We start from the raw sequence: 13,062 nt of genomic DNA on the forward strand, positions 1-13,062 counted from the left end.
TTTTTATAAAGATATCTCTGATATTTCTAAAGAATACATAATAAGACATATTAGCACATGGGGTCAACTTAGTATAAAAACACAGTATCTTATATCTGGAGAAAAAGCATGAAAAATTGCTTTGTAAATTCTGAAGGGCTACATACAAAGTTTAACAATTCTTGCCACTTACATAAAAACGTAGCCGTTTGAGATGGGTGCTTACCTTCTCTTAGACGGTCTACCACAAAAGTAAAGCCTGTAGTTCTTGGGTGTAGGACATACTCGTATTTCTGAAGTCCATTCTTTTCAGCGAAATCATTACTTCGAGCCTTGCTGTTTTCTAAACAAAACAAAAGACTATTAGAAGCCATAAAATAAGGGAATATAAGTGAGATAAGGAAATAGTGGATGATTTTTTTGATAAAATGGCAGTTAATTCATCTGTAATTACTGAATATAGTATATATGAGTCGAATGAGAAAATATAAACACTTTAGTCCCTAACAAAGATCGTAGAGTTTTAGGAATTTTGAAATTTTTATAATAAGGTATTAATAGGACTTTTTATAACTGTTTCCTGAAATTCATATTGAAATCTTTACAACTATTTAAGGGATTTCATAAGGTAGTCAATGTACAATGAAAACTAAAATACAAATAAAATACAAATAAACCAAAATTTTCATAGTCTTTACATAATAAAAGCTGAAATACTAAAAGATGCTAATAAAACGAAGATACTTATAAAATATAAGGACCGAGACACCCAGAAAAAAACAAGTAGCCATTATACCAAATATATCAACTCCACATTTTTTTTTTAACCCAGTAATTTAGGGCTTCAATGCAAAGTGAAATGTCTGCCTTGCTCAGGCACAGAGCATGCTAATATTACTAACCAAAACCACTCCCCAACAGAATGGGCACATGATTAGCACATCATGTACAAACATCTGAACATGGTTTGGCTGAATATAGTTACAGAGTCAAGTATATGTTCCAATCGTTGGCAAAAACTTCTTTTTCCATTCCATGAGGTAACTTTATAAGTTCCAAGAAGAACCAAACCCATTATTCAGCAAATATATTTGGAAAAAGTAGTGTTCAGAAATTTGGCCTCAAGTGCTGGGAGAGATCATGAAATACCTTCTGATGACAGCAGATGTTAGAATCTGCAACTCTCAGCTGCATCCTGAAATTTACAACTATTCCAAGTCACAAGAAAAAAAACTTTCTCTATATAAACCCAACCTTCTCAAGAATAAATTTAAGATCACAGAGTCCTCAAACCTCAAAAAACCATATATGGATTCCACAACACTAAAATATTCCAAGAATATGCCTCTAAAAGGTGTCACACTACATTTTAATTGAAGAACCGAATTAAAGAAATATTCACAGTCCCCAGCAAGGCAAAAGTTCAGGCCATAAACATGAAAAGGAATAAGATCCTCTCACATTCATTTGAGGAGAATATCCTGGGCATGGGACTCCAAAACAGTATTTGACAGACAGCGAGAAGGCCCTTCCATGGAATGAGGAATCCTAGGGACACTAAAAGATGAGTAGTTAACTACTCTTCAGTTTCCTCTTCCAGTTCATCACAGCCTTTGGGGATCTGAAGACAAAAATGAACTCTGTTGTAGAATGGGAACACAAGTAGTTCTAAAAACATATGGTCACAATGTGGGGAGGTAGAGATAATAATCAGAAGAGACACAAAGAGATACAGATTTTTCCTTCTATCCCCACTTTGTCTACTTACCCCTGGACTCTGATTATTAGTAACTGCACTAGCCTCCCTCTTTCTGATCACAGCCCCCTGTCTTGTCAGCTCACTGTTGGTAACCCTCCAGTGCCAACACTCCTTCCACCCTAAAGAGAGTACTGGCCATTCTGTGTTCTCGAACCAGCTGGGCATGTTTTCACTTCAGGGTCTGTGCAGATGTTCTTTCCCCTACCCAGAATGCCTTGTACCAACACACTTGCAACATTTTCGGCTTTGTTCAGTTAGTCTTTACTTACACAGAAATTTAACGGGCTTCTTTTAACCACCTTACACAAGAGTACTCTGTGCCCTATCTACTCCCCTCCCTGTCCTTATCTTGCTTTATTTCTCTGCACAGCATTTATGAATATTTGATGTATTTTTGTTAACTGATTGGTTTTTTATTCTGTCTTTCCTCAAAGAATGTAAGCTTCATGAAAGTAGGGGCTTTGTTTTGTATATAAAGCTTCAGGGCACTGATTTATTAAATGAAGTTTTATGTACAAGAGTGTTTAATTACATGTAATGTAATTGTTAAAACCTAGAAAAGCTTTCCTTTCCAAATCACGGGAACAGAACTCAACATTACAGTATACCAATTGTTATGATAAAGTTTATGTATCAAACTGGCATAGCAAGAGTACCCAGAGAGTCAGCCAAACATTATTCTAGATGTTTTGTGAAGGTATTTTTCAATGAGATTATTTAAATCAGAAGACTTTATATAAACAGATTACTCTCCATTACGTGAGTGACCCATATCTGATCACTTGAAGGCTTTAACAGAAAAAGACTAACCACCTCAAGCAAGAAAGAACTCTGTCAGCAGACTGCCTCAGGACTCAAACTGCAACCCTTCCCTGGGTCTCAGCCTACTAACTTACCCTGCAGATTTCTAACTTGCCAAGCCTCCACAACCATGTGAGCCAACTCCTTAAAATAAATCCCCAACTCCCATCTCAATTTCTCTCAATCTCAATCTCTCCACACATACATACACATATATATGCACACACATCTCATTCTGTTTTTCTGGACAACCATACCTATAATAAACCCATATAATATAAAACTGCCCACCCTTTGTAACACGTTTTCAAAGAATAAATAATGATAGGAGAGATAATATAACATTAACTGCAAAGAAATGTGTGATTCCCTTTTTACAATTGTTTAAAACTATACATGTGTGCTTATGCACATACGTGTGTGTGCGTGCATGCCTGCATTTGTGACCAAATGATCCAAAAGCAATGGACCAAAATTACAATAGTGTTTGTTTATGGGCAGTGGGATTATAGCAACTTTTGTGCTCTTTTCTGTTTCTAAGTTTCCCAAGTTCACATATATGGCTAGGCAAAAAAAAAGTTACAACCAACAATAGCATGTGAAGATAAAATATACGTAAAGTTATATTTAAACACACTTAATTTGAAAATGTGCAAGCAAGCTGGACTCAGAACTTGAGGATTATAGAACATTCCCCTTGGGCTTAAAAATCCCAAGTTTCAAGTTAACTGTGGTAACTAAAAACACCCTTGAATTAACAGACACTTTTTCAAAGATAACATTTATCCCAGATCAAAACTACCTGTATAATCCCGTTTAAAAAAGAAAAAAGAAAGAAAGAACCTTTTGAAGGCTTCAGGATCTGTTTTCTCTATTTGGCAAACAGTCTAACTTTTGAAAGTTGGCTTTAAAATGTAAATACCATTTTAACTTAAAAAATATGCGACTACATCATGTAATGATGAGTACTCTGGACCCTGAAAATATACCACTAGATGTTAAGTTCATCAAAGACACTTGAGAAAAAAAATACAGACTGAAAATAGTTTTAAATATATATTTTATAGGCTCTGAAGATCGAATACATAAACATTTTAACACTGATATACCATAAAGTAGCAGCAATCCCAGAGCTTTTTTTCCATTAGCTTTTAATTACTAAATAACTTCCAAAGTTGACATTCTTTAGTGTCCGCTTTGGCATTCACAAATATCAATCCATCTATCATCCCAGTAAATTATTTTCTATAATACAGCTGGTATTTCAACACCCAAATTTGAAGTATTATACATTCTTAAATAAGATTTAAATACAGCTGTCTGTCCATCAGAACTTCCTAATGATAGTTTAGCTCTGGGAATCAATTAATTTACAACCTATAATATATTTTCAAGCTTAAACAATATGCAGCCAATATTATCCTCAGTATTATCTTCTGTGATCCCACTACTTTTAGAATCTTCACTATAAAAATCAAACCTATATAGTAAGCATATATTTTAATACATAATACTATTCAATAAAAATTGCCATTGTTCATTTAGTTCAGTTCCATCTGTAACAGATGTCAATGGTAAATGTTTCCCTTGGTGTCAATGGTAAATGTTTCCCAAAATACCTGAATCTCCCTTAGTAGCATAGTATGGCTCAGTTACCCATTCACTTAAATAGTTGTGTAGTTTGTATTTTTCATCTTGAACTCTTTGTAGGTACTGGGTTCCATAAATTATTATGTCCACATAGTGAACTGGTATGTTCTCCCCTCTAAAGCTCTAAGGGTTGTCCTTCTCAGTAGCTCTCAGTTGCCACCATCTGGTATTGAGAATTCGGAAGACAAGTTCTGTTCTGGCCCTCCATACTATTTGTGATTTTTAGTCTTCAGTTCTACCCTGCTTCAGTCTGTCTTCTCTTGTATAGCAGACCTTTATCTACCAGATCCTTCTCAGATTCTGCTGTATCTTTCTTGAAGTAACCAGGGAATTAACAGTTTTCAGATTTTGCTCTTTTGAGCTGGATTCTGCAGAACTGCTTCCTGTCCAAGCTTATCCCACCCTGCCAATATTCAACCACAACACTTCTTCAATCTGTCTTAAATCCCACACTGCAAAAGGCAGCTTCATCTGCAAAAGTGACCTGTGTTTTAAAAAAAGTGTGAGAACCACTGATTTAGTAAGGATAAAAGACTATTTTGTTTTTAATCTTTTAAAGAATTCCTTGAGATGCACTGGCATTCTTGGCCTACATATGTAGTTTAAAATCTGGGAAGGCAGGGGGCGCCTGGGTGGCTCAGTCGTTAAGCGTCTGCCTTCAGCTGGGTCATGATCCCAGCATACTGGGGCATCCAGCACTGCATTGGGCTCCCTGCTCCTCCCTCCCCCCCCCCACTTGTGTTCCCTCTCTCGCTGTGTCTCTCTCTGTCAAATAAATAAAATCTTAAATAAAAAAAAAATCTGGGAAGGCAGAAAAGTCCTAAATATGTCCTCCTGTGTCCCCTCCACAACTCAGTGGTGGCTGAATTTTCTTGAGGATAGGACAAAGCCTTTCCTGCTTAATTAGGGATAAGGCTTTAAAATACTCAGAGAAAGGCAACATATTAACTTAAAACAACAATAAATGAAATCAGTTACTATCCTATCCTTTTCTTATAAAAAAGAAGTTGAGAAAAAAGGGCCTAATGGATAAATATGTATCTTGAAAGAGGACAGAGAATATACAAAACAGTTAGGGGATTTTAAAATCGGGTTTTGTTCTTAAGATTTCACTTGCTATTTGGGGGTTTTTATTTTGTGATTCCATAAAAATTATATAAAAGTAAAAGACTGATATTTAAAATATATAATGCAACTTAAAATATAAAGCTCTAGGATGGCAAGTGTGAAAAATAATGGCCTCTTGGGGTTGCCCCTCAGAAATGCTATGGTCTGGAAACCAGGAATTCTAGGTTCTGACGTGCTACTCATCACTGAGTAAATGACCTTAGTGGTGGGCCATTAATCTTACTGGTGTTCAGTGATTTCATCTGAAGAATAAAAGTTTAGACTAAGTGATTTCTAAGTTCCTTCATGCTTTAAAATTCTGTGATCCAATCCCAGGCTACCTACCTGTGAGATCAGTCCCTTCTGGGAATATGAGGAGTTGAAGTGGTTCACGGATATCACAAAAATAATCAATTATGTCTTCAAAATGGCTCTGGTCATCCTTCCATTTCCTATGAATGAAGATATAGGCAGCAGCCTGCATGGCCCAACCTAGAATCAATTTAACAAGCATTTACATACAACTTTATTGCTAATATCCATATATTATTGAATATTTCAATTTTTTATCATGAATTATTTACTACCCTAATAAGCATCTCATGATATACCTTAAATTCAAAACCGATCTTGGGTTACATAACGCATATAGCAGAGAATATTCTTAAAGGAGTTTGCTAAATTCATGGGTTTGCAAAATTCTCAAAAACCTCTTTTCAAGTCAAACCTAGCTATTAAAATAGGGGAAAAAACTTCCCTACTATTTATCAGTAACTCCTCCAAAGTTTTAATAATCCGCACAGGACATTTTAAACAAGCTACCTACAAGAGATATACAACATGTTATCAGGCTTACAAAACAGTAAGCAAGGGGTTGTTCTCAAGTCATGTATACAAGCATTCCCTTCAGTATTTCCTCTTCTGTACTACTCAATCTCTAAATTCAACTGTTATTTTCAAAGCTAGCCACTTCTTTAGATTTTATTTAAAAGGGAAAGGGTGTGATGGGTACTAAGCACTTGAACAGAATATATATACTGTGATCACATTTCCTTTATGTTTAGGGCAAATCAGCCTTGCTACTGAAGGAGGTAGCTTTAGATGAGCCATGTTTTACCTAACCAGCCATCCCTCCCTGGCCAGAAATGACTAGAACTATTGTGGTAAAACTGACTCAGCCAATCTGTACTCTGTTCAATAGTCTATAAAGCATGAAACACTTGGCCCAAACACAATAACTACCATGGCCAATCAAATGTTCTGTCAGAAACTTTACCTGGGACCATGGAGAAAATATGCTGGCAAAATAAGGTGAATAGATAGACAAAAAGGCAGAGAATATGACAGCAGCAGTTGCGGGAAGATAAAAACAGCACATTGTAGTAAAGATCTAAAATCTTGCTGCTGAGATGCCTATAGATGATTTTAATCTGGAACAGAAGACATTTTTAGTCTCCACAAATGCTGGCCAGTCAATGGATCCACCTCTTGGATACCCACAGGCGTCCATCTCCCTTATGGCCATGTGTATCTTTACAATATACTTTCACTATTTCAACTAGAGGGAATAAGTGATAGCTCCTTGCAAACAAAGAACACAACTAAAACAACAGCTATCATCATTTGGTAAATACGATGGCACCCTGGGAATATATAAAATTATCACTAAATCATTTGTTAATGACTTAAAAAATTATGACTATTTGGTTTGAATAGGTCCAAACTAGAATACTGTAGTCTACAAATATAAATGAATGTACACTCAACAATCTACTTCATTATAGGTCCTTTGCTCCTATACACCCGATTACTACTCACCCACTGTACTGCCAGTCATACCCATCAGTGCTAGACTTGATCCCACACTTGGCCTTCCGACATGTCTCTCCTCCTTCACCTGAGGACACGTAGGCCCACAGCATAGTATTTGTAGGTAGTGTAGCTCTGGAGTGAGATTGCCTGGGTTAGAATCATAGCTCTGCCACAGAACAGCTGTTCAGTCTTTGTCCCTCACTGACCCCGAACATAGAAATGGGCGTAATGCTGTGATTGTATTTACCTGATAGGGATTGTTGTATAAGAAATAAGATTGCTTAGCACAAAGTGCCAATAAATAATAACTATTGTTACTGAGATTAAGAAGTTATAATAATACTATTACATCAAGGAACATAAAAATGTAACAAAAAAAGTTCCCATTCACAGTAGCAAAACAAAAATGTACAAAAATAAAAATAACCTGTAGGAGTCACATGAAGACAACTACAGAACTGGGAGAAAATGGTGAGAAACACAATGTTTCTGAACTTTGACCCACATACCAATGATCTCCAAATTTATAATTTATTAGTTTCATGTAATTACAATAAAAATTCCAGTGGCATGAGAGTGTGTGAGAATTTGGCTATGTGATTCCAAAAATTATCTGTAATAATAAAGAAGTGAAAATATCCAAGATAATTTTGAAGTAGAAGAATGAATAGGAAAGACTCACACCACTAAACATTAAGTGTATTATAAAGCAACAATGATTAAAAGAGAACAATGCATCTACAAAAATAGACAAATGTAAAAGAATATAAGACCCAGAAAAAAAGCCCTTGAATATGTTAAAAATTTGGCATATGATAATGACACAATTTCATATCAGAAGGTAAAACATGAGCTGGGATTTTCTTAAACATTTTTTAAAAAGATTTATTTATTTATTTGAGAGAAGGAGAGAGAATTCCAAACAGACTCCCCATTGACTGTGAAGCCTGGCGTGGGGCTCGATTCCGTGACCCTAAGATCATGACCTGAGCCAAAATGAGGACTTGGACACTTAACCGACTGAGCCACCCAGGCGTCCCTTTTTTAAACATTCTTACTGAGTTATAACTTATAAAGTGTACAGATATTAAGTGTGTAGGTACAGAGCTTAATGATATGTGGCCACTATCCAGATTAAGGTGTTGAACATTTCCAGCATCCCAGAATATTCCCATTTGCCCCCCTGCCAGTTACTACCTCCTCCCCGCCAAGGAAACCATTTTGACTTCTTTCACCATAAAGCATATAAATGAAATCACACAGTAGGTATTCTTCCGTCTTTGGGTCCTTTTGCTCAATTCTGAGTCAATGAGATTAATCCACGTAGTTATAGGTAGCAGTATTTTCTTTGTGCTCCTGTACAACAGTCAACTAGATGAATATACCACAACTTATACTCTTGATGGAGAGATTTCTTAGCTATTAGGAATACAGTTAATATGGGTATTCTTCTATCTTTTGTTGAACATAAGCACCCAGTTCTCTTAAGTGAATACTCAGGAGTGAAGCGGCTACAGCACAGGATTTATACATGCCCAGCCTTAGTACACAGCTTTTTTTTTTTTTTTTTTTTGAAGTGATTATACCAATTGACAACCCCACCAGCAACAGGGGAGTTTCTAACTGATCTATCTATGCCTTGCCAACACTAGGTCTTGTGGGTCCTTTTAATTTTAGCCATTCATTTTTTTTTTTTTAAGATTTTATTTATTCATTTGTTAGAGAGCACAAGCAGGGTGAGCAGCAGGCAAACGGAACAGGAGAAGCAGGCTCTCAGCTGAGGAAGGAGCCTGATTCAGGGCTCGATCCTGGGATCATGACCTGAGCCTAAGCAGCCGCCTAACTAGGTGAGCCACCCAGGCACCCCAATTTTAGCCATTCTAATCCAGGTATAATAATGTGAGTTTGCATTTCTCTTGTGATTAATGATGTTGACTGAAAGCCTTTTCATATGCAAAATAGCCACTGATGTCTCCAAACTTTCTGCACACACAGACACAGAAAATATATATAATTTTGGGTTTCAAAGACATAATTATGTCAAATACCGTCTCTCAGTCTGTAGCTTGCATTTCCTCTCCCTTAATAGTGTCTTGTTATGAACCTAACATTTAATACTAATGAAGCCCAATTTACAAGTCTTGTCCTTGTGGCTGGTGCTTTTTGTGTCTTGTTTAAGAAATTTTTGCCTAGGGAAGGATGCCTTGGTGGCTCAGTTGGTTAAGTGTCTACCTTCAGGTCATGATCCTGGGGTCCTGGGATCGAGGCCAGCATCGGGTTCCTTACTCAGCGGGGAGCCTGCTTCTTCCTCTGCCTGTAGCTCCCCCTGCTTCGCACACGCGCTCTCTCTCTCTGACAAATAAATAAAAACTTAAAAAAAAAGAAAAAAAGAAATTTTTGCCTACTCCTACGTTCTGAAGACATTATTCCATGTATTCTTCTAGAAGCTTTACTATTTTAACTTTCACATTTTGGTTTCTAATCCATCCAAAAATAATTTTTGTATATCGTGTGAGGTAGAGGTTAAAGATCCTTGTTTTCCGTATGGATTGCCAAGTATTGAAAGGACCATGAGACCGTTAATTTAAATAATAAAATATTTTTTAAAAATTACACAATAAACGAAAACATACTGTTGTAAAAAAAAAAGGTTAAACAATACAAAAGTATGTAGAGTCAAACAAGAAAATACTCCACGTTTTAATTTCTAAGCCATTATTGACTAACAGTTTTGTAAAATGCAATCAGTGAATTACTAGAACAATGATCACACACTTGGAAGCTATAACAATGTTACAACACTCTAAAAGTGTCCAAGTACTCTTCTTCCCTGCTCCCTTATCTCAAGGTGGTCGGGTCACAGTTTGGTAACTGGCACTGTTCTGTACAATATACCATGACTTATTATCATTTAGGATGTACCCAATCTGAGAATCTGCCTTTACTGGAGAACTGTTGTTTCCTTTACTGACATCATTTATGTTTCGTGTTTGTTAGACTTCATGATTTCTGCCTACCTCTTTCCCCTTATTAAAGTTTTCTCCACCCCCTTCCTTTGTTCTCTAATGCAGAGGTCAACAAATTAAGGACCAAACCCAGCCCACCGTCTTTGAATGGCCCACAAGTCAAGAAGAGTATTTTATAATTTATGAAAATTACATGAAATTCAAACTTCATGTTTATAAACAAAGTTTGATTGGAGCTCAGCCACACCTATCTGTTTACAGAGACTGTCTATGGCTGCTTCCGTGCTGCAGGGGCAGAGTGGCGCAGAGGCAGCCGAGAGACAGTATTGCCCACAAAGCCGAAAATATTTACTACCTAGTCCTTATGGAGCAGTTTGCTAACTCCTACTCCAGTGGTTTGGAAATTATATTCCCTATTTTGTTCTTTTAATGGTCATCCTTAACATTTTTTTCAACTTTCCATTTCTGGCAAACATTTAAACTTATATAATTATATCGACATTGAGTTAAATAATCCTCCCCCCCAAAAAAAACACTATGCTTTCCTCTTGTGCTTTTTCAAAATTTGTATAAATCATCCAATAGTTCCCCAAAGTTGCTGTTAGTATTACTAACACATTCCTTATGCTTCACAGAAACAATTTAATTGCTTAGACTTGACTCTAAGTTCACTGGCTTCGTTATCACGGTTTCTTTTATCTTATGTCCTTCTGTTAGTCCTCCTGAAGGAATTCCTTTCAAAACATGTTTGAGTCTTTGCATTCCTAAAATGTATTTATTTGTTCTCAATCTTTTGGAGGATAGTTTGGCTAAAAACAAAACTTGAAATTCCAAGTCATTTTCCCCTTGAGCATTTCCAAGCTTTTTTTCCACGGTCTTCCATCATCTAATATGGCTGCTAAGACAGCTGACATCAATCTGATCTGTGTAGATAACCTAATCCCCCCCCCTCCCACCGCCCCTGCTCTGGAAGCTTTCATGGTTTGCTCTTTACTCTTGGTTTCATGGAATGTTCCCTGTGTGAGTCTAGGTATGGGATTTTTTCATTAATTCTGCTCAGCAGTTGCTACATTCTTCCAATATGAGTCTTTCTTTAACACAGAATAGTCCTTCCATTAGTTAAGAAAATGCATTATTCTCCTCTTCATTCTGTCTTTCCACCTGGAACTTACATTAGCTAGCTAGCTGTTAACTTCTGGACTGTTCTCTCATACTTTTCACCTCCTTTCAAATGACATTGTGCTCAAGGAAAATCCACTGGTTTGATCATCCACCTCACTAATTTGATTCTCAGTATGGTCTACTAAAAGAGTTTATTTCAGCAATCGTCTCTTTAATTTTTAGGATTGGTTATTTTTAAGATTTATTTATTTCAGAGAATGAAGAAGAGCGCACACGTGGGCGGGGGGGAAGGGCAGAAGGAGAGAATCTCATGCAGACGCCCCGCTGAGTGCAGAACCCAATGCGGGGCTCCAACTCACAACCCTGAGATCATGACCTGAACGAAAATCAACAGTCAGACACTCAACCGACTGAGCCATGCAGGCATCCCCAATTGGTTCTTTTTATAAGCCAACTGTTATGGACAAACAACAAAAAAATATAAGTGACGACAAATGCGAAGAGTAACAATTTCAATAAAAATGCTTACTGAATGGTTGCTATGTGCCCGATATTATTCTAACCATTTTTCATTAATTCAGTGAATTCTCAAGACAACCTTATGAATTAGGTAAATTATTTTATGAATGAGGAAACTGAGGCACACTGAGACTCAAAGAGCTAATCAGTGGTAAAACCCAGTTTCAGACACAAGCAGTTTGGCTCCAAAGCTGATGTTTTTAACCAGTTCACTAGACAGCCTCTCTGCAATGTGTACTTGAATCTCTCTAAAAGTAGTAGGTAAACATAGTTTAAGTTCTCCTAGAGGAATTATATATTCCTTGGAGGTTAGACTTTCCATTTTTTAGTATTAGACTCTCTTTAAAGCAGTGCATTTTCCACAAATTTAATTCTAGATTGTCTCTTTATGTATAAAGAATGTTTTAGACTGAACAATACTGACAGGTAGAAGGTATTTCTCCATTCCAAGTGAGAACATCTGTTGCTCCTGTGGGGGAAGGGAGCTACAGTAGCAAGACCTCTGGTGTTGTGCCATGAAACTTTAACAAATAGTCTGTATGTTTCAGAAATCGCAGAAAGGGAAGTATAATGGCTGCATCAGTCTAGCTCTTGGACCTCTCCTCCGAAGATGATTCTTCCCCTCTGTGCCTCTGTCTTCTCATATCCATTTATGTATCACTTAATGCTTCTGAATCTTTTCTACTCCCTTGAGCTTAAACATTTTTCTCCCTTTCATAAAAATCACAGGAACAAATTCACAGTGAATTTCTTTTTCCATGTCATTCATCAATGCATACTTTGTGTTTAAAGCAATACCCAGAGTTTTCTTAACATTCTGGAGATCTTCAAACATACATTTTCGTGACATTTATTTCATACATCTATGGCTGGATAAATAACTGTGCCACTGATCCTGTCCTCTAAAATTCATCTGTATTACTTGTCTTTTTCAAACTTTTCCACTGGAGGACACTGCATCTATCACCTGAATTTCTCAGACAAGGGCTGGGCGTCTGGGAGGTTTATAAGAGAGATCCTGTGGATGCTGGAATGGCTCTGTTACCACTTTCAAAAACCCCACTGAAGTTATCAGCATCACCTTCTTCTCAAAGCAGACGGGAGTAATCTCTAAGCATACTCTGTTGTTGAAAACTACTGCATAATTTTAGAACCTGGTTTTCCTTGGCTTAAATTCTCTTTTATCAAGTTTTTGAGTTTTCTAAAAAGACTGAGTGTATTTTTGACATTATGCATTCTTTCTAATTAAAAAAAAGTAGGCTCTGGGGTGCCTGGGTGGCTGAGTTGGTTAAGCGTCTACCTTTGGGTCAGGTCATGATCCTGCAGTCCTGGGATTGAGCCCCATGT

General features: G+C 36.8%; 1 protein-coding gene across 7 annotated transcripts in view; it reads right to left on the reverse strand.

Moving 5' to 3' along the window:
• Window positions 1-13,062, reverse strand: part of LCLAT1 (lysocardiolipin acyltransferase 1) — a 260,122-nt gene that overhangs the window by 73,819 nt on the left and 173,241 nt on the right. For 6 of the 7 annotated variants that reach the window (XM_087863748.1, XM_087863750.1, XM_045809139.2 and 3 more), the window contains 2 exons: window positions 5,642-5,788; window positions 206-322 (listed from right to left, as the gene is read on the reverse strand). In XM_087863748.1, the coding sequence (XP_087719874.1) occupies window positions 206-322; window positions 5,642-5,788 (264 nt within the window). The remainder of the gene's footprint in view (window positions 1-205; window positions 323-5,641; window positions 5,789-13,062) is intronic. The other variant, XM_045809142.2, reaches the window with a different exon arrangement.

This window comes from Ursus americanus, chromosome 7 (genome assembly GCF_024610735.1).
Source record: "Ursus americanus isolate L20-20 chromosome 7, mUrsAme1.1.p, whole genome shotgun sequence".
Lineage (NCBI taxonomy): Eukaryota > Metazoa > Chordata > Mammalia > Carnivora > Ursidae > Ursus > Ursus americanus.